The sequence below is a fragment of the Anarhichas minor genome, unplaced genomic scaffold, assembly GCF_050575085.1.
Source record: "Anarhichas minor isolate MPS153535 unplaced genomic scaffold, ASM5057508v1 ptg000004l, whole genome shotgun sequence".
In the NCBI taxonomy this organism is placed as follows: domain Eukaryota; kingdom Metazoa; phylum Chordata; class Actinopteri; order Perciformes; family Anarhichadidae; genus Anarhichas; species Anarhichas minor.
In genome coordinates this window covers 6,267,864-6,288,827 of record NW_027466450.1, presented here as the reverse complement: position 1 = coordinate 6,288,827, position 20,964 = coordinate 6,267,864, and the positions used below count along the sequence as shown (strand labels likewise).

At 39.5% G+C, this 20,964-nt stretch overlaps 2 protein-coding genes across 2 annotated transcripts in view; both read right to left on the bottom strand.

Annotated features, from left to right (window-relative positions):
• Positions 1-3,750: 3,750 nt before the first annotated feature.
• Positions 3,751-11,510, bottom strand: slc15a1a (solute carrier family 15 member 1a). Its single transcript, XM_076107212.1, has 22 exons — positions 11,472-11,510; positions 10,930-11,017; positions 10,616-10,757; positions 9,828-9,947; positions 9,610-9,709; positions 7,892-7,982; positions 7,682-7,765; positions 7,499-7,581; positions 7,311-7,397; positions 7,127-7,216; positions 6,997-7,041; positions 6,871-6,903; positions 6,687-6,775; positions 6,088-6,169; positions 5,875-5,994; positions 5,583-5,726; positions 5,451-5,497; positions 5,118-5,225; positions 4,910-5,021; positions 4,432-4,569; positions 4,159-4,266; positions 3,751-4,002 (listed from the first exon to the last, which is right to left on the bottom strand). The coding sequence occupies exons 2-22, from the start codon at positions 10,934-10,936 to the stop codon at positions 3,751-3,753; spliced, it is 2,082 nt and encodes a 693-aa protein (XP_075963327.1). The 5' UTR covers positions 10,937-11,017; positions 11,472-11,510.
• Positions 11,511-11,698: 188 nt separating this feature from the next.
• The window catches only part of LOC142967706 (dedicator of cytokinesis protein 9), a 71,531-nt gene continuing 62,265 nt past the window's right edge, over positions 11,699-20,964 (bottom strand). The window contains exons 39-53 of the mRNA XM_076107202.1: positions 20,469-20,584; positions 20,136-20,273; positions 19,853-20,035; positions 19,160-19,273; positions 18,832-19,047; positions 18,549-18,606; positions 18,308-18,414; positions 17,649-17,771; positions 17,418-17,531; positions 16,011-16,157; positions 15,709-15,919; positions 14,818-15,008; positions 14,614-14,714; positions 14,381-14,519; positions 11,699-13,146 (exon numbers count right to left, since the gene is read on the bottom strand). Of these exons, the coding sequence (XP_075963317.1) occupies positions 13,021-13,146; positions 14,381-14,519; positions 14,614-14,714; positions 14,818-15,008; positions 15,709-15,919; positions 16,011-16,157; positions 17,418-17,531; positions 17,649-17,771; positions 18,308-18,414; positions 18,549-18,606; positions 18,832-19,047; positions 19,160-19,273; positions 19,853-20,035; positions 20,136-20,273; positions 20,469-20,584 (2,084 nt within the window). The 3' untranslated portion in view covers positions 11,699-13,020. The remainder of the gene's footprint in view (positions 13,147-14,380; positions 14,520-14,613; positions 14,715-14,817; positions 15,009-15,708; positions 15,920-16,010; positions 16,158-17,417; positions 17,532-17,648; positions 17,772-18,307; positions 18,415-18,548; positions 18,607-18,831; positions 19,048-19,159; positions 19,274-19,852; positions 20,036-20,135; positions 20,274-20,468; positions 20,585-20,964) is intronic.

Here is a 20,964-nt window from a genome sequence, read left to right as displayed (position 1 = left end):
CCGGTGAGGCGGGGCTCTTTTTTGGTTGATTCGACAATTTTTTCAAACATGAATCTGTCCATTATTTTAATAGTTCAGTATTGTATGCAAGATAACAGGTATGTTTATGCATGGCAGTGGCACTAATAGGCCATCACTCATTTTCGTTTCCACATTTATGTTTAAAATAAGAACGTCAATTTGAAAAGCTTGTGTGCATTATCATGCAATTGACAGACAATGTTGATATTGGCATTGGTATCAGTTGACAAGGTACGTTTATAAATGGCAGTGGCACGGCCTCCCTACTCACTGTACCTTACACATGTTTACAATAAAAACATGAATATATGAACCTGTGTATTATTTGAATAGCTTAGTATTGAATGCACAGTAAAGAGGTATATTTATACATGGCACTAGGCCCAGTTTAATATAAAACAGAATTTTATACAATATATATAGTCGGGGGTCCCTGCTCCATCTCTCTATCAGTTTGGGGGTCCTTGGCCTAAAAAGCTTTGAAGACCCCTGCATTAAACTGTCCGGGGTACAGCTCATTGGCCAAGGCAAATAAAGGCTCTGAATGTTTCTGAGAAAGAAGATGCAGAACAATCTTGAAGGGGGCCGACATGACAGCGGCGTTCATCGGAAAGTCGTAAAGGACAAACGTTGCCGTTTCGCATTTTAAAGGCAGGTGCTGTTCACCATGTCAGCCGCTAAGTGTCGCTGTACGCACGTCTTTGACGCCCAGCAGAGTAACCTGACCTGACCCAAGAGACACGAATGAGAAGGAGGGACAAGAGTCTCCCACACCGGTGGAGGAGCATACAAACATCTCTGGTTATTATGGTCGTCAGTAATAACTTGTATAAAAAAACAATTCAAAAAGTCTGTAGGTCTACAATCTTTTCAGATCGTACTGTAAATGGGTCATAATGTGTGGAGTTTTGTGAAAACTGTGCCATGGAAAACATGTTGATCGCTGAACTAGCAAATAGTGAATTCATAAAAGAATTCATAAAAAAATTCATAAAAGGCCATTGAGAATAGAATGGAATGCCGGATGGAACATGCATGTTCTCGACAGAATTAGAATGTTGACGTATCATCTTGAAATACCTTTAATCTGGAAAGCAAACCACTGCTGTGTGTCTGATGTACATTAGGACAGTGTATTTATGCTCTCCTTCACTCACTCTTTGTGCTTTCTCTCACAGGTTTCTATGGATCATCGTTATATCTGGACCCTGGTCTTGCCGCTGCCGTAGTTCTGTCATATGCATGCTTAGATTCCCTGGCTTCTTGGACCAATGCTGACTGCAGTCAAGTGCTGACGGTGAGCGTTTGAACTGTCGGGGAGAGACAGTCGCGTCTCTTGAGTCCTGCATGGTGAAATGTCGCTGTGTTGGGCAAGCCACAGGCTGCTGTCAGTATTAATAGTGGGTGGTCAGTCTTCTTCCTAAAGTATGTCATCTGCCAACATGCGTTAGGGTACGTCCAGTGTCCGATGTAGGATGATGGGGTAATATACTCTCACCAAACTCCTGTCGTGTAAACCAGTAGCATATCTGACCTGTAACATTGGATTCAGAATAGATTTTGTCTGTTAGAATTTTTCGTAATTTGGCTTAGTATGTTTGGTGCCACTATAATAATTTAAGGATTACCAAATCCCTCCTTGAATATCAAATTGTTAACATTGATTATTTACTGAGAGTTAAGTACAGTCAAACTTAGAGAGCTTTGCTTATAGGAGGGATATTTTGAAATATAGTATTTATGATCATACAATTGTAAAATAATGAACTATGTAAAATGTTGGGATTTACTCTAACCTCCTACATTATGACAGTGTTTGTATGCTCTCATTCACTCACTCTTTATGCTTTCTCACATCGCAGGTACCAATACCATTAACGCACATTGCTGACTTTGCTCCTTCACCAGAGTCTCTGTGCTTTCTCACCTCGCAGGTTTCTATGGATCCTGGTGATACCTGGACCCTGGTCTTGCCTCCTGCCATGATTCTGTCATATGCATTGAATGTGTTGTAACTCTGTAAATGTTGTTCATTCTGTATACACGACATCATTGCACTTCTGTCCATCCTGGGAGAGGGATCCCTCCTCTGTTGCTCTCCCACAGGTCTCTTCCTCTTTTCTCCTGTTCCGATGTGAGGGTCCTGGGACAGAGGATGTCGTATGTGTACAGATTGTAAAGCCCTCTGAGGCAAATTTGTGATTCGTGATTTTGGTCTATACAAAAATAAATTGAATTGAATTGAACCTGCCCCCACTGTTTTCAACAACTCCACAGAAGACACCTGGACAGCTCTGAGGCATTATCTAATTTGCGCTATTTAGTGCCATATATATAGTAACAACGTCTCTGTGTAGTCAACAACTGTCAAATCAAATAAAGAAAGTACACATCAATTATAATTCAACAATTATTATTCTCAGTTTTCCAATTTAACTGGATGGATTATAAATAATACATAGAAATACATAAATAAATGTTCTCTCATTTCAAGTAAAATAATGGCTCCATCTAAAAATAAAAGGGTTAGGGTTAACCCTAACTATCTTTGTAGTTAAACTGTTGAAGTATACGGCTGTGAAAATACGTAATAATAAAGATAGCTACCTAAATACAGTAAATCATCTGAATCTTGTTATAATACTGGCTGCGTTTATTGGAGGTTGTTTTAAATGTCTATTAGATCAAATGTATTAAGAGTCCATTTAGATGTACAGAATTATCACATGGCATTTCTGCTTATGTTCATAACCACATCTTGGCCAGATGAATGTAATGGCAACCTTTATATTCCAAATGAGATGTTAGCACAGTGCTCACTCACTTTAGCTTGCTAAAGGATGAGACAGGCCGAGGAGAAAGTTTGTTCTTAAACAGTTTGACTTTGTTAAGTGCTGTCTTTGCTCTGTACTGTATTTTGTCTATAGGAATACATAACTGCTGTGCTGTGTTGTAAGATTGACAATAAAACAATGAATTCCATTTGGTCATTGATGAAAAGGTTCGGATGCTTGAAATAAGAAATTCTGACTTTGACAAAGCAGTTTTGGACTCATCAGTGATGATCAAACAGCCTTATAATTATGGCAATTCTAGTTTCAAGCATTAACTTGCTCAGAACCAGTAATAAAATCTCAGCAACAAGTCATAATTCCTTATTAAGATAATTAAGGACTGAAACGCTTGAAACAAGTGAAATGCTCGAACATAAAAACTGCCTGGTAAGAAGAAATATCTTGTCAGACAAAAAACAAGCATAATATTGCCTTGATTTAAGATATTTCATCTTACTTAGATTTTCATTTTTGCAGTGTAGAACTTTCACACTCATGAAAACCGCTTTTTTTTTTTACCAGTTTAAGAGCTCACAGCTCAGTTGGTGGCCTGACATCAGTCAAGTATATTTTGGAGATTTGATATCAGTTTGGTAGAGTGCTATAAATAACAATGACATGCTCATCGATTTTGGGCAAAATATCTCAATACAAGAATTGTGAGTGGGAAAAAACACTAACATCATTATTTTTATTGTGTACTTGAACATAACTTGCACATAAATACAAAAGAGCAATTAAATCCAACGATATATAAATGGTTCATCAGTCTTTGTCGTTTTAATACTACAGATAACATTCTATGAATTTGTTGTACTGAATAGGGAACTTTGTATGGACAACACTGGCAGCATGAAAGTATATTCTACCTCGTGTCGACATCAGATATAAATGTTCACATATTGGTCTGTTTGCCTGTATCATCTTCATCTTTGTGACTTTTGACTTTTGAGTCTTTCTTGACCATCTCGAGCTGCGCCTTCTGTAGCTTGCTCTTATCATCCTCATCATCATCATCTTCATAAACCTTCTTAGTGAACTGGGCCTCAATTTCTGCAGGGTCGATGTAGGTGTAGTAATGCGCCATGATGGAGAAGATAAAACACACTACAACCAAGAGAGAGGCAAATAGGATGTATTCTGCCCACTTTGAAAGAGGAGAAAGACAAACGTGGTATTAATGCCTCATCGCGGGTCACTGTCACACAAAAACATGTCAGACACATCCACTCGAGGTATGGTGTCACTTTGAGTCACTGAGGTTTAGTTTTGAGTTTAATTAGTCTTTTATTTTCTTTTTTACCTGTTTGGGAAGCTTTGCAACCTCAGCCACTATCAGAACAATGAAGTTACCCACAGCAACAGTAAACAACCAGCCTGCTTGCAGCACCGCTTTCATGTTACTAGGTGCCTTGAAGACACAAAAGAAGTACACAAGATGAATTTAGCCATAAACAAAGAAAACAGAACTATTATCAAAGACTAACAGAATCAAATATTCTCATTTTCTGTGTCCTGCAACTTCTTTGATTGTGCATCACTGAGATGAGGTGTGAAAATGTGTATACAATTTTACCTGTGAGTAGGAGAACTCCAGACCAGTAACAGAAAACATCACTTCACCAACAGTTATGAAGAAGTACTGCGGGATCTGGAGAGCCATGTGTACTGTGTTGGGCTTGATGTCTTCTGCCACAGTAACAGACTCCTGACACTGAAACACATAATCACAATAGTTCACTTTAGGATGGTGTTTCTCAACGTGTGTGACTGAAAAGAAGGTAGCTGGATGGATTTTGATTTTGAGCATAAAAATGAGCATGTGTATATAGGCTAGCTCATTCTGTATTTTTCGTATAATCATGAAATTCCCATGAAAAGACCAAAACCAAAAATGCATTAATCCAAACCTCCCGACCATGTCTGTGACACTTAGCCCCAAGCCCATCCCTGCCTTCTTAAGAAGCAAATCTTTAAAAACAGGTCACAAAAATGTAGTTTCAATTTTTTTATAAAGGCTTAATATTTTCCAAAAAGAGCTTTAAGAAACTTACATTAGGTCCAATGACCAAAGTGCTGGGTATAAAGAAGGTATATGAACTTCCAAATCCAAAGTCCCTGCTGTATTCACATGACTGTGAACCATTCTGTATGGTGAAGATGGACCTGATCATTAGAAAAGAAAAATTTGTGTTTGCATAAAATAATGATTCTAGTATAAAAAAAACAGTATTGATTTCTGTCAAGATGAAAAATACTTACTTTCCATTTCTTATTTGGGAGTAGTTGGAATAATCAAATGACTCAATTACTCCAAAGGCAGCTGCAGGAGTTGACACATTCACTGCTGTATTCATTCCATTTATGAATCTGAAATGGGAACATATTCAGCCAGAAAATGTAAAAACAGTCAGTAAAACCAACGTATGGAATCCCTTTATTTTCAACCAGTTCATCTGCAGACAAAGATTGGGGTTACAACTGTGTGATTTTTACCTGATAAGAGACTAAAAACGGCAATGATTAATTTTCTGTTGTTCAATTAATCAATTAATCGCATATTTGTTAGCAGTTTAAACATTTGTATCAACTTACCGGACTGCATTGTTGCCTTCTTGTGGCTTGGAAATCGCATCATTTGTCTGAGGAAACGACGAATGTTGATTAATTGAACTTAAATGGCCTCTTGTGTGTCTTTATTGATATTATTTTGTGCTTCTAACTCACCAACATCCAGTTGTCAGCGATGTTTGAGGTCATGAGAAGCGTTTTTCGCTTTCCTTTAGCTAAGGAAATATTTTTCACCACTGAAGGGCTGCCTATTGACATGCTGATACTTTCTGCGTCAAATGTGAAGAATTCATCACTGGCCTGCAAAAAAAAAAAGTAAAACTGTGCGATCATTGGGCTAGGAATGTGTGCACATAGACAGTGGTGTTTTGGCTTGCATGCAACAGAATTTTAAACTTGCATGAATCTCAAAATTGTAGAAGTTTTTTGTTATTGTATAAGGACATACCTGAGCTGCAGGAAGTACAAGAGGATCGATGCCAGGCAGCTCAACCGTCACTGGATTACTGCCCATGTTAAGTAATTTCAACTGACTCTGAGAGGCTGATGGGAAGGTGGGTAATGTTTTCTGAAATTTCAGTGAGTTTTAAAATAAATTATTCCCTAAACTGATGATGTGCATTCTACAGTGTATGAGGAGATGAACACAATCGTTACTTACATCAATTTCAATCTGAACCAAAGCAGCGCAGACAAAAGCTATAGCTGCCATCATCATCCCCACTGTCATTCTTTTCAGAGGTCTGTTGAAGTAACATTAAATCCTGTTACTGATTTTTACAAAATGTGAGAGAATTACATCACCAAATGTCTATCTTTAAAAATTATTTATGACTGTAATATCAGCATTTTTGACATCAACAACATCACAATATGGGCCTGATCAGACTGTAAAATTACACTGGTCTTGTATAAATAATCAGCCTTTTCTCTACAAAATTTAGTTTTGAAAAAACACATCAGCTTTTGTAGTTGAACACTCTGACAATGCTGCTTGTTCACTCACAGCATTATGTTCCACTGTTGAGCAGCTAAAGGAATAGTTTTTTTTGACATTTTGAGAAATCCGCCTAATTTGCTATTGTGCCGAGAGTTGGATGGAAAGGATCGATACCAATCTCAAAGCCAGACGCTAAGTATAAAGCTACATCGAGCAGATTGTAGGTTTTGTAAGTTATTTAATAACCAAATAAGGGACCAAGGGACCAAGGCCAGGTATTAAGCCCCAACGCTGACTCACTGAGTTCCAGCAGTACTTACGTAAAGTTCAGGCCACACTTTTTGATCAGAGGGTAGATTAAGCTGTCCATGATAGGCACCAGTGTCAGGATCAGGATGGGGTTTACAGTCTTCAAAAACATAAATCGCACAGTGAGAATTTTCTCAAATAAAGCGCAGTACGTCTGTCGGTCCACGCTAACATGATACAATTATTTGAACTCACCTGCATCTGATCAGGCTGTATAACAAGTAGCCCCTGCAGACACAAATACGTTATTAAAACATGAACACATTGTAAACAAATTAGATAATTAAAATATATTAATAGTTGGTTTATCATCAAACTTACAAAGTTCCCATTCATATTGGTGGCTTGCAAAGTCCATCTAGAACCCTTTAATAGAGATGCAGAGTAAAGCACAGCTTCCACTGTCAGCCAGTGATGTTGCATTTCTAAGGTACGGGTAACTTTTCAATACCTTTTGGTCAAACAGGGTCCAGAACATCGGGAGTGGGATGTATAAAAAGAGGACCCTCAGCACCATTTTGATTTGAGCAATGAGGAGTTTCTACAGCACAGACAGAGGGAAAATCAACTGCTGTCATTCCACTGGTGAAGCAGCTTGTTAGAAACTTTAGAGAATTAAGTAACGTGAAACGTACAGTATATTTATCTTCAGCCCAGTCCATCCAGTGCTGCTTCTTTGGGTATTGACTGCTTCTGTGCTTGTAGCGGTTCTTAACGGCAAACTGAAGAAGAATGTTAAGGATAAAATATGTTTTTAGAAACACCTCGATCAACTGTTGTTAATATGGAATGTGTTGATGCAAATGGTGTAAACCAGACTCACCCCAATACATTTACACACATCAAGCATGATGTTTCCCTGTGGTTCAGCTTTGTAGTACATACCGCTACCAACGATAAACACCACTGTAAGGGGCATCACAGACACAACATCATTATCAGTGCACAGTATATGTACCAAATCTTTACATTTCTGCTTTATAGTCTCCAAATGATTTAGACATACCAAGTGCAACCATCATTAGTGCTGCAGGGACGCCGAAGGCCAGGGAATAACACTTCTGCTGACTGTAGATGCCACAGCTCTGAGCTGCAGATTGGGACAAACAACTGTCATTACAATTCAGATTTGACTCATACTCAAGGACTGTTATTACGTGTGCGCTCATGCTTATGGCATGGTTTGTCATAGACCTTATGTCCTGTTCATATGTACCTCTCAGGATTGGAGTGATAATGGTTGACAGGAGACTCCCACCATTGATGCAAAGGTAGAACACAGAGAAGAACGTTCTCCTTTGCTTTTCCTGAACAGAGAAATACAGTCAGTGAACTTCTACCTTCTGTTGCATGCATGTTGTGCAATGCTGAATATAATGTGTAACCAATTCGAAACTGATTGATATCTTTGTTTATTATATTAAGTGATACAACCAAAGTTTTGCGACACAAGGATAGCAATGTCAGTGCGTCAGCCCACCACTTTGGTCAAGACTAAAGTAAAAAAAAAACTCCTAGAAGTAATATTGTTTATCATAGAAATGTGTACATACAGTGATGGTCTCCAGAGGATGAACACTAAAGGTGATTTGCTGATTTTTCCTCTGGTGCCACCATGAGTTGAGGTGTGTGATCTTGAGTGAAATGTCTTGACAAATTTTGAATGGATTGCGATTAATTTAGTACACTCATCCATGTGCCCCTGTAGTAACTTTGATTCCTTTAAACTTCAAAGGAATACTCCACTCAATTAGCATTCTTAGATTCCAGATGGACAGTTTGAACGTATAATAGCCAATTTGCTGATTATTTGCCAATTTTGGTACTTGAAAAAGTATCAAGTAGCAGTAACTTCCTTGTCAAAACCTGGCGCCTGCTTTACTCACAATGCACCTTGACTGTCAACATTTTAGTCGGAGATTTGGCTGTATTGTGCTGTATTTTGCTTGCATCCCCGAACCAGTAGCCTCAAACAGAGATAGGCAAGACGGGCATTGTTTCATCAAGCGCCAGTTACCAAGGCCGTGCCCCCTTTTGGGGGAAAGAATTGCAGATAAGGAGAGAAACAGGACAATGCCAAAAAGCGTGCAAACTAATTACCAGAAGAATCCAGATCTTATATGAGGCACATGATGCGGGAATTTTCACTGTCAGTTTGGTAAATTGCTGAATGATGCTGGTGAGTTATGGATAGATAGCTTGAGTGGGAGGCTGCTGCAGTGCAGTCAAAGCATCAAACTGTCGTCTACAACTAAATCTCAGCCTAGCCTGGATCAAACAATTGACAGACAACATTTAGCCTAACAATACCTAGTGATTCAATTAAACATGTATAGATAACATGTAATATCCAGCCACTAAGTTGGGTCCTTTACCCACTTAGACAGGGGAAGACCGAAGGGGTATGAAATCTCCATTACAAAGGCGATCAAGCTTAATTCATTAAGGTATAGCGAACACACTACAGATCTGGTAAGCTCAGTTCTTTCTAACTCCAGTCCCCCAGATTTTTGTAATTTTCATACTTTTAGTCTTCTGACCCAACCAACTTTGACTCAAGTGACATCACTTGAGGCATTTACAACTGTTATTCACTTGCAGTAGTAGTCTCCAACACCTGTGAACTAACTTTGATGTGTAAAATTGGTGGAGGTCTCCTTTAACTTTTCATCTAGTGCCATCATGAAATCTAATTTACCAAATACTTTGGTTTATGTCTAAATTAATTCCTTCTGCTGTGCCAAAGAACATCCTCTCAGCATGGCTGTAGACTCTTAGTGTTGTTATAGCTATTTAGGGGACTATGTTTTGAGAGTGGATAGTAGAGAGGAGACAGGAATAAGGGGAGAGAAAGGATGGATGACATGCGATAAAGAACAATGTCATTGTCACAACCAAAGCTTAAACATTATAGAAGAAGAAGACTGTTCTAACCTGATGATCACCGAATTGGTCTCCACCAAAGGCAGCAACACAAGGTTTGATGCCACCAGTGCCCAAAGCGATGAGGAAGAGACCCACCATGGACAACACGCTAAATGTGAAGAGGAACATGTGCATGAGTGGAGTACTGTCGAAATACGTGATGCAAACTGCCTGCCTAAAGCTCACAACCTGGACTCAATTATTTGGCTAGTAAAACAGAAACCCACACATGAAAGGTAATGTTGTCTGGTGTCCCGTCTCTGTCCGTGTCAGTGATGTCATGGATTGCGCTGATAGCCATCGTAACCTGGCCGATCGCATAGACGACGGACAAGTAGATGATAGTCCTGTAAGGTGAAGAAGGAAAGAGATAGCAGCGGTGTAATAACTACTGTGAAGGAGAGAATTGTTTCTTATCATATGTCTTTTAATCTCAAATATGAATCTAAAAAGTAAAGATTAACTATCTGTACAAATGTAGTTGAGTAGAAACATTTCCTTCCGAATTAAAAAAAAGGGATATACTACTCCAATTCCTACAAGGCCACTACAAGGAACTTTCATTTTGTGTTGATTTTGGAGGTCCCTGTGGAAAAAAAATGGTAGTGTTTCCTTGCACCAGATTTCCTTTAGATAACCTCCCATTTTACTACAGCAGGGTCTGACAGTCTGCCCCGCTCAGCCCTGATTCTGGTTCTCCTGTGCCTCCCTCCCTTGCAGTGGACTCAACAATACTGCCTCGGCTTCCAGCAGCTTGGTGTTGGTGTTGGCTCTCAGCAGGGACCAGCTGAGCAGCAGGCAACTATATAAAAATAGCCAGTCTTCCCGCTGGTGGTCTTGCTCACTTATGTAGGTCATACAGAGGCATCAGTAATTAATTGAGAGTGTGTCACAAACAATCAAAAGTTCCTCGTAGTAACTTTAAGTACAGTAGGCCTTCTTGTTACTTTTCACCACTGAGAGATAATCACCCTCTAACTACTTGCACGTTTAATGACAAAATAATTAAACTCACTTAAACTTCCCCAGCCAGGAGTCAGCCACAATGGCCCCAAGGATGGGGGTCAGGTAGCAGAGAGCCACAAAGACGTGGTAGATGGAGGTGGCCAAGTCATCGTCCCAGCGCAAGAAGTACTTGAAATACAGCACCAGGACCGCTGTGAACAGGCAGAGAAAACGTAAGCTTCTTCTTATTTGACAGTATATCATCATCTGTTTTTTTTCCAAAACCATCACTGTCAATAAATAAATGAGTTTAATGACGTGGTTTTATCATCATGGTTACACAAATAATCACATGGTCAATGTTACACAACTCAGTGTTCTCACCTCGCATGCCATAGTAGGAGAACCTCTCGCAGAACTCATTCACAACTATGAAGAAGATGCTGAGCGGGTAACCGCACAACTCTTTGCTCTGATGGATCAAAAAAAAGCATCAGCATAGTGTTCAGCAGCAGTGGAGGCAGATTTTAGATCATATCGCAGGCAACAAAATGTACTTTGATTATCAAAATGAAGCTCATTAAGCAGAATGGTCCCTGTCCGTGTTCTATTACATTATCGGATCAACATCAGGTGGAGCATATTTTATTAGTTTAAGAAAATACATGTGAAATAAATACAGCGGAGTAAAAAGTGCAGGTATAAAGTAGCATTCAATGGAAAAACTCAAATAAAATACAACAACCTAAGAAATTTGCCCACAGTAGTGCTTGGTATTCAGTAACTTATAGCAGTAATACAGTGAATGGCATATTGAGATGGTTGCTTTGTTATCCCTATGGATTATCATTTAGTCTCAATGAACAATTATAATCAAAAACTGACTGCATGAACGTTCAATGAATCAAATTAATTAAGTGCATTACCGTCCCTTTGCTCCCCTTCCGTTTCTTGGGATCCTCGTTATCTGCGCACATGACAATTTCAGTTTAAATAACTGGCTCCATTTCATAAATAGAGAGAAAGGCAGTTGCCCACAGACTACCTCCATTTAAAAACAAATATCTTTCTCCCAATGTCTGGTCTGACTTGTCTTTCAGGCGTCTGCACTTTCTGCACTGGAATATTTGCTTCTGATTTAAATGAGAACAGATAAAAAGCAAATGTTTGCCAACTCACCTGTCATACTGCTTGACTTCTACTTTAGTTTGATATTCCTTTGAGATTCCTGCAGGGAGCAGTTGATAATTGATCCTTCACTCGAGGAGTGTTTCCGTAATATTGCTTCTTATTAGCACCTTGATCTGTCGTCCCCACTGCTGACCGTGTTGCTTTTATGATGGGTGGGAACATGAGATATAGGAGATACAGAGTCAGCTATGTTCAGTCCCAGACACCTCATAAAAAGTATTAATTTCAGAGAACTCCACAACCAAACTAATTGTAAGAATAAACACAAGAATAAACTTTAATAAATGTGGAATGAAAATAAGGATTCATGAGTAAAAGTGCAGAGAAATGAGTGTGTTTTATTTAAAAGATAAGCATTAGGGAACATCTCTGTTTACAGCAGAACAGTGACTTTGTGTTAAATAAAAAAAAAAAATACCTTGCTGCCCAAATATAAAACAATTTTAATGAACACTAAAATGGTAAAAGCTTCATATTACTTCCACAGTAGGCGTAGTGTTTGGTTCGACACCTCATCGCTTTGGCAAGAAGGTCAACATCCTCTTTACAGTGTATGAGCCCCATACAGCAAGATACTTTGCAAATATTGCACACACTCCTCTTTTTATATACATCAATAAACAACTTGGAATATATTTTTTGTATGCAATGGCTTTAAATATTTAAAAACGCTCCCATTCTAAGACATTGAAGTGATTTAAGGTTGAATGCTAACATGAGTCATAGGACGCCATTTAGTAGAAATATAACTTCATGTACAGGGAAACGAGCGTCAACGTTTGCAGCATATACTGTTCATCGACACATCAATACAGTGGCTTATAAAAGTGGAATACTGTACATACAAAAACACAATGTGAAACATTATCAAAATAAACAAAAATGGGCTGTTGGGAAGGTGGTGGCTGTAATGTAATGACATGCATATTAAAGATCACAAGAGGAGTGTCCATGGAAAACCAGTCTTTTCAGGTAGAAACAGGTGAAGCATTATGTCTGTCCAAAGTCTGCAAAGTCTCTCATCTCCTGCATGATCCACTCTCTGGTCCCAGGATCCTCCTCAGTACTGTCACAGACATCCAGCACAGTTACCATGCCGTGTAATCATTAAATGTTCACTGAGAAAGGTGAGAGGTGGTCAGAGTTGTCTGTGCTTTTGTCAGTTTCCCTTTGAGCTGACTGAAGAGAAGGAGGATCGGGTTTATTGGCGACAATATGGCGTCACCGGCATGCCTGGTTGGCGAGTATAGAGGGCGCCAAGTTCAAGGCTAACCCCTGCCGGCATCATACCACAGAGGAAGAGCTGGGGATGCCGTGGATAGTGGCACTGGTTGGCGTGCCGCTGATGGCGTTAAAGATTTGAAGCGAGTCTGGGAGAACGCTCTTCATGCCATCTTCCACAGGACTGATCTGGAAGTGAAGAAGAATGAGATATTCACAACTATTTACGATACCATCTTGGATTGCTTCGTACCTTAATTACTGCCAAGTGAAGCCCTTATTTATAGGGATAGTTTTACTTTTTCTTGCTGAGAGTTAAATGAGAGAGAAGATCGATACCACACACATGTGGTTAAAGTTAATTGTCCTCCTGATTTATCTCTCTGAAAAATGAGATCAAAATGTCAGACTGTTCAGAAGATGTGTGTGTTGTGAAAAATGGGTCCAATGTGTACTTTGGTGACTATGGGACGAAAGAATCGGTCATTATCTGTGTTCAGGTTCACTTCTCCGATTGGGACTCCCTCGTGACACAGAAACAAGAAACTGACTCTCCTTTCTGTACTGTCTCTAGATGTGTATTTACCGTACAGAAATTACAGTAGTATCAATCATCACATATAACTCTCAGCAAGAAAGCAAATCAAAACGTCAGACTTTTAAGGTGGAGTCTCAGAACCCCTTTTATGAAGATTAGATACAGAAAAAAATAAGTAAAAACAACCAATCCTTGTAACATCAACAAAAGAAATCCTTCAAAGTATAAGAAATATTTGTGTATGTAAGCACATACAGAAACATGTAAATACATAAGCACACACATTCAGATGCATGTGAATACATATACACATACAAATGTATATGTACATGCATACATACTTTACACACATGCAGAAAAAATACATGTCAGCAATCTAAAAGAGATTAGTGATTGTTGGTCTAGACAGCCGCTGCATCCAGTGTAGAGGGAGAACAGTTGGGTTTTACGTTTTGCAATAGATATAAAGATAAGGCCCGCCTGTGATCCGATCAGTTAACTTTGCCAATCTATTTTAAGGTCAAGAGATGGACCTTAGCTTTAGCAGCTTCCTGTTTCCTGCACGTATCCCTGTAACATCAGGGTTGTAACGGTTTGACAATCTTAAAGCAATAACATTTTGGCTAATATCTGAGGACAGATGTTTTTTGTCTGGCTGGATCAACAATTAACAACTCAGTCTTTAGTGCATACTGGTGGTTTTTGCATTACCATCCAATCTGTTCATGTCAGCACAAGGGAGAAACAGAGAATGGTGTTATCAAAGAGCATGTTATCAATCGTTATCAAACAGTTACTTAGTGGCATGCACACAGGCATAAACACGTCTCAGCAGATTACCGTTGTAACATTAGTAATGCAGAATGCAATTACACTGATACTCACTTGCTCATGCATGATGATGGACAGCTCTTTCGCTAGGTCTCTATAGTTGGCTTTCATCTCATCGTGATACTCCTGTTGGTCCTCTTTGATCAGTCGCTCATTGATACCTAAACCGTGGCCACATGCCTCCACAAAATGCCTGCTCAAAAAGCAAAGCGTTAAGACGTATTAAAGGAGAATTACACAAAAATAGATTAGTACACACATTGTAAGCTGTCGACAGCTCATCTCACCTGAAGAGCTCTTTCAGCTGTTTGACCTTGTTATCAGGATTCTTCTTGGCGCTCGCATCGTCCAGAAAAGCTCGAGCGTATGCTAGTGGTCCTGCATTTACCTGAGGGAAGACGTAGGAGTCGTGTCATGTCTGTGATCATTTCATTAGGTATGTCCAGTGTGTGTATGTGTGTATATGTTTTTGCAAAATTCAAAGCAGGAACCTGGACGCTGATGCTGCCCTGTAGTTTGAGCTGCAGACGGATCATGTCCACCTCGCTGGAGGAGCAAAGCTGTTTGATCTCGGCCACCTTCTTGCTCATCTCATCGATGGCCACCTCGATGGGGCTCAGATCAGTGTGGTGTTGATACATCACTGCGATACGTTTCTTTACGTAGGGGAAACAATGCGTGGCTGGGGGACAGAAACATGAAGAGGAGGAGGGTGAACAGCTGGCCTCTTAGTTTATGAATTATTTTCTCCTTGCATTTGCTTTTCTGAGTTTTACAGCTCAGGATCCACTCACATGTGTACCGTGCATCTTTTCAAAGCTCTCAGATAATAAAGATAAGAATGCAAGGTTGAACCTTTGGATCTTTTACACCACAAAACAATATAACTGTGATTAGGATTAGGAAAGGTCCTTGACAAACAGTTTACACGTTCAGAATCTAATCAAGATCTTCCATTTATGCACAGGACCTTTCTGCTGAGTCATGTAATGCCTCAACAACTGATAGCCATGTGACAGCCTTCCACATAGTGTGTTTATCAAATGTGTCAATATCCAAATTAGGGGAGACGGTGGTGTAAAGTTTGTGTGGATAGGGAAACATGTAGCCCTTTTTAGATTATTTAGGATCATTCGATGCAGAAGACACCATCTAGATTATTTACATGTGTGTTCCTTTACACATCGAGATCAGTTTATAAGTGATGAGGAGAGCTGCTCAGCCTGTGATAACATTTGTGTAATGTGTTCTGTGGCTCTGTAGGAACTTTCTAAAACATCTATATTAACTCAGTATCAGCTAGCTACTAAAGACTAATAGTACGCCTTTAACAGCATATGTGCCACTACCACTAACAGTACAGTATATATAGAGCTACCTACTGGTTAGTATAGTCCTGCGTTTGCACTGCTCCTCCACCCCGCCTTGCTTTTTGCCCGATATGGTGAAAGGCATCTCAAACACGAAGCGACGGATGTTGTGGCTCTTCTCGAAGTCTGTCTTCCTGTCCACCAGCTCCTTCTCCTCCAGGTAAGGGGTCACATGTGTAACTTGGATGTACGCATACTTAGAGTCCAGGTCTTTGGGGTTAATCTGCAGAAAGTCATTAGTACAGATTAGTGACATATTTTATGAGAATTATGGGTCAACGCTCATCACAAATTAAATATCCATAAAGTCTTACCCTTCCAGAGTCCTGGATTATCTTCACATTCTCCTGTCCAAACTTGTCAGAGTACAGCTTAAGGAGCCTCTGAGATATCTCTGACAGAGGAGTGAATTTTGGTTCTTTGTAGATGTACTCCTTACCGTCTTCATCTTCAAAGAAGCCCTAAAGACAGATAACACATGGTCAGAATGAATAACAAACAAACAGCATCTTTATCTAATAAGATATAAAGAAGCAAACAGTGCCACATCGAACCATACATGGGATGTGAGTGGAAGGGTTTCCAACAATTTGTTTAAATGAAAATGGTAAAATACTCTTTAATTCCCAGCTGGGCTGAAAGCAGATTCAACAAATACACAACCCTCTATCTAATGACCAAACACAGAGACAGAAAGAAAAGAAGTCAGTTTGTGTGTCAGTGTCAGTTCAATAATGTAAGACAGACCAAAGGACACAGGTGGGAGCACAGACTTCACACTGTCAGTTGGGGTACTTAGATTAGTCGGTTGTCTTGTAAGTAAATGGTCAAACGTCCCATGAACAGATGGGTGAAGCCATGCACATCAAGGTTTGCTACTAAGATTAGGACGACTCTACGGCTAACAGATGAGCAATGCACTTGAAAAAGCATCGATTGCATTAGAGAAGGAGCACAACACTGCCTAACACATCACTGCAGTCCAACTGCAATGTTGGCTTTCCTATTGATTTACCTCAGCCTCTGAGTCTGTAAAGTGGTACTGCTACAGGGGTGTGGCCAGCAGAAAATAAAATCATTGTTATTCCACGAGAACTACCTAAAACCTGAATAAAATCAACACACTCTAATTCATACTACTGCATCAGTGATTAGACCACCATGTCGGAAGAGACATAGATGTGTTTATCTCTATTAAAGCACACAGGCAGAGGTAACCACACGCAACAAATTATTTCACAAGATACGACAAAAATGAGGGTCAGTACTAAATCTTATAAAGTCAGATCTGTAACACAAAAGCAGAAACACTGGAATGAGTGCAAAAGTGAAAGAGCGCCATGCAACACAGTTCCAAAAAGAGTTAAAAGCAGTGGTGACGTGAAGGACAAGCAGCACCAACACCACACAAAGACGTATGCTGCCCAGAAAAGCTAGCAAGGTCTACTGCACAACTTACCGCTGCCTTCAAAGAGGACAGAAAGCAGAGAAGGGTATTAGAGTGGATCAGAGAATGCCACTGCATGTGGTCATGCTCTTAAAAATAAAAATAAAACATCTTCAGCAGCCCTCATGCTTAGTGTGAATTACTTTTTCAAACATTCAGCAACCAAATTAATACTTTTGCTCTTTTGTGAAATGATATCATTTTAAATACAGTTAGTGCAAAAAATAATCAAATAAACAATATGTTTGTTTTGAAAAAATAAAAATAAACTCACCTGGCCAAAGAAGGCCACTCTGAAGTAGGTGCCCAGCAATCTCTTTCCTGTGTGCATGACCTCTGTCACTTTACTGTATGCACGATGCAGTGTGTCATACAGGTGGGCCAGTTTCTGTGCAAATTCATAAAAATAACATTTTAAATGTGGTTAGTATTTGTAGATACTAATGTCAACACTTGGGTTAAATTAGATGGACTTGTTGTAGGGAGATAAAAAAGTTGAACGTACCTCAAAGTCCCTGCGCTTCTCATAAATGGGGATTATGAGCTTGTAGATGTCACAGATGAGTTCGTAGCGCTCAGCTTTCCACAGTCCATCTGCACACTCCTCCAAAAGCTCCATTAAGACATCCTGCAGGGTAACAAGAGATGGAGAAAAATAGATCAGTATTCGATAAATCGACGCCTCTTCTGTCATGACCAAATGTGATGACTACAGGGAACTGAAGAAAAACACACATCTACATGTATTCTAGTGTGGTGTGAAACATCGTATAAGTGTGTCTTATGCTACCTCTTTCATGGTCATAATATTGAAAAAATGATAATCTTAATTATGTTAAACATTTGATTATTCAATATTTAAAAACTGGAATATTGGAGAGCTTAAAATAAGATGTTAAATGTTTTGTCTTCCTGCAACGGATGAACATAATTATATATGCCTTGGTACAATACATTACATTCATTTTGGTAGATGCTTCTGTTTAAAGCAACTCACAAAAAGTGCATTCAACCTCCGGGGTGCAGGAGCTAGTCTTTAATAAAATACAAAACTCTTTGAAAATCTAAATGTAATCAATTAAAACTAATGATGTGGTCAGACCACAGACTGAATTCATGCTAGCTTGTTCAAATCTTAGCACGGTCATTAGCACAGTCACATACTTCATTGAAATGGACGTCCTGCATGCCAACGTCCTCCATCATCGCCGCCTCTTCATCAATGTTTGGAGTCACGACACGGAACGCTGAGCATCCCTGCTTGAACATGCCTGAGCACAGAACAAGATGAGACAATATAATAACAATCGGCCACATTAGGCAAACAAAAACAAGAAAGATTACACTGAATATACACAATAGCGATGTCGTGTGGCATGCAAGTGAAAATAAATGATCGCAGCACCTTTTCTCCGCAGGTATTCTGCCACAAGCGCTGCAACGTGCACATAGCACATGGCCGCCTGTGAACAACAACTCAGGTCAGATATGAAAAGTGATGTTGAAATTATTAATTATTTTACAGGACAGCATCACCCGCAATAAACTGGACAAAACAATTGAGATATTTTATACTGTATAGACACATCACCACACACAGACCTAAAGTGAGTCTATCACATGTTCAATTGGCCACTATCATACCAAAGTCCAACCTATTCAGCCACAGAGACTCCCTTATCACAGACCTCTGACAGGTCTCCGTTCTTCACATGGATTCGGGCCATGCTGTCCAGCCAGGTCTTGCGCAGTTCAGGCGTGCTGGCGTAAGACTTGGCGAGGCTGTACTGCAGGTCCACCAGCATCTCTGGATCTCTCTCGTGCTCTTTCATCTGAGCCGTGGCCATCAAAACTGTCCTGATGCGTTTGGTCAGGTCCTTCACATCTGATGGGAAGGCTGTGTTCTGTTAAAGAGGATGCAGAGATGAGAGCAGTCAGTCATGTTATTGCTAGTTTAAGCATATATACTTTTAACTGTTAAAGTGGAACCATCATGCACATCAATTAATTGCTGACCTTAATAGTTTTGTCACTGTTGGCACAGTTGTTGATTATTGACAGAGACTGCTGGAAGCGGGTACTTCCAATACCAATCACATCAGCTATCAATTGACTGACAGCAATCACCACCTAAAAATAGAGAAAGAAACATATTATTATTAATTATTATCATTAAATATTGTATAAGCCTTGCTGGCGTTACGTCATCATTGTTTGAGGTCCCACAGACCGTAAAACTGTATGTGTAAATATAGTAATGATCAAAATTGCAAAATAAACCAATTAGTTAACAGTTCCATTTGCCACAAAATGGGCATACAAATTTAATGAAAGTACAAAAGAAATTGTATGTCACAAAATAACAATAAAATAGTGAAATAATTAATTTCAACACTTATTTAGGATATGGTAGTGCTACTGTTAACATCAAATACAGTTACAGAGAATATAAAAATGCATTGCATTCAACCATATTTTAGAGTTAGGACCCCAGACAGAAGTTATGCATAATTTTCTGTGCTAGAACTCTGTAACATGGCATCTCTTTAAAATTCTGTTCATAAGCATTTCTCACAACATTAAGAAAGATCATGAAGTATAAAGCTAATTAAACAAGGTCCAGGGTCTTAAGGACATTAAGTTCCAATAATGTGAACATGAGAGCTTTAATTGTTTTAATAAGTTGGATCTACAGAAGGACTATCCCACCTGTAAGTGCGTCCGGACAAAAGACTTGCGACCTGTGTAGTCAAAGTTGCTCTTCATGAGGAAGTAGAGCAGATGGGCTGCATCGCTGCGAATGGAGCTCAGCTTGGAGTTACAACACTTCAAGATCTCATAGCAGAAAGCAGCACACATGTCAGAACGCCCTTCAAAAAATGTGCAAGGAAACTGGAGGGTGAAGAAGAGAGACAGGTCATCAGGGAACGCTTTCGACCACAACAAGCAACAACAGAGAACTGTTAGGTGGGTAAACCGACGTCCTTCACACCTTGTAGATGAAGGTGCGCAGTGAAGTGAAGACCTGCTTGAGGGCCGTCTCTGACTGATTGATCCGTAGGAAACAGAGGTGGACTTCAAACACCTTCTTCATTAGTGGACTGTGGCCGTGGTCAGAGCACAGCTGGGTCTGTGGAGAAAACAGACGATTATCTTTAAAAAACGGACGAAATCCGATTTAAAACACAGAAACAAGATTCACATTCAGGTTTTTTATGAAGAATAAATGATTAAAACCTAAATACTGCATTTAAAGAAAAATGGTGCCAATGCAAAGTTCACTAGTACAGTCAATGTGTGCCAAGTACTATGTTATTTATGTTACCTTGAATCCCATGATGAAGATACTCAGCGTGTCCAGGACGGTCAGGCACACTTCAGTAGCGATGTTTGCCTCCAGCAGAGACAGATTCAACACGTCTGCATCCGAGTGACTATAGGCTAAAGAATACACAAGAGAAAGCTGAAGCTGTTTCACCCCCACCGGTGCACAGAAGGACCATTTAAACATCATATTAAAGGCAAAGCTGGACAATTTCATTCCAAACTGAAACAATCTTACTACGAACAAAATCAATACTGTTTATCAAATGAATAGCGCATTGGTGAGGCACAAATGTTGTTAACAAATTGTGCCAACATTTGAGTTTTTTTATATTTATGAATTAATTTCAAGCAGCATTTGCTTTCTCAAATATACAGGTAGTGTTTTGGAATGAAACCTCTTTATATTTCACATTGATTTTGTTTTTCAGAGAATGAAATGAAGTTCAGAGTAGATGAGCTGGCCATAGGTATGGAAAGAAAGCTAGTGTTCAGTT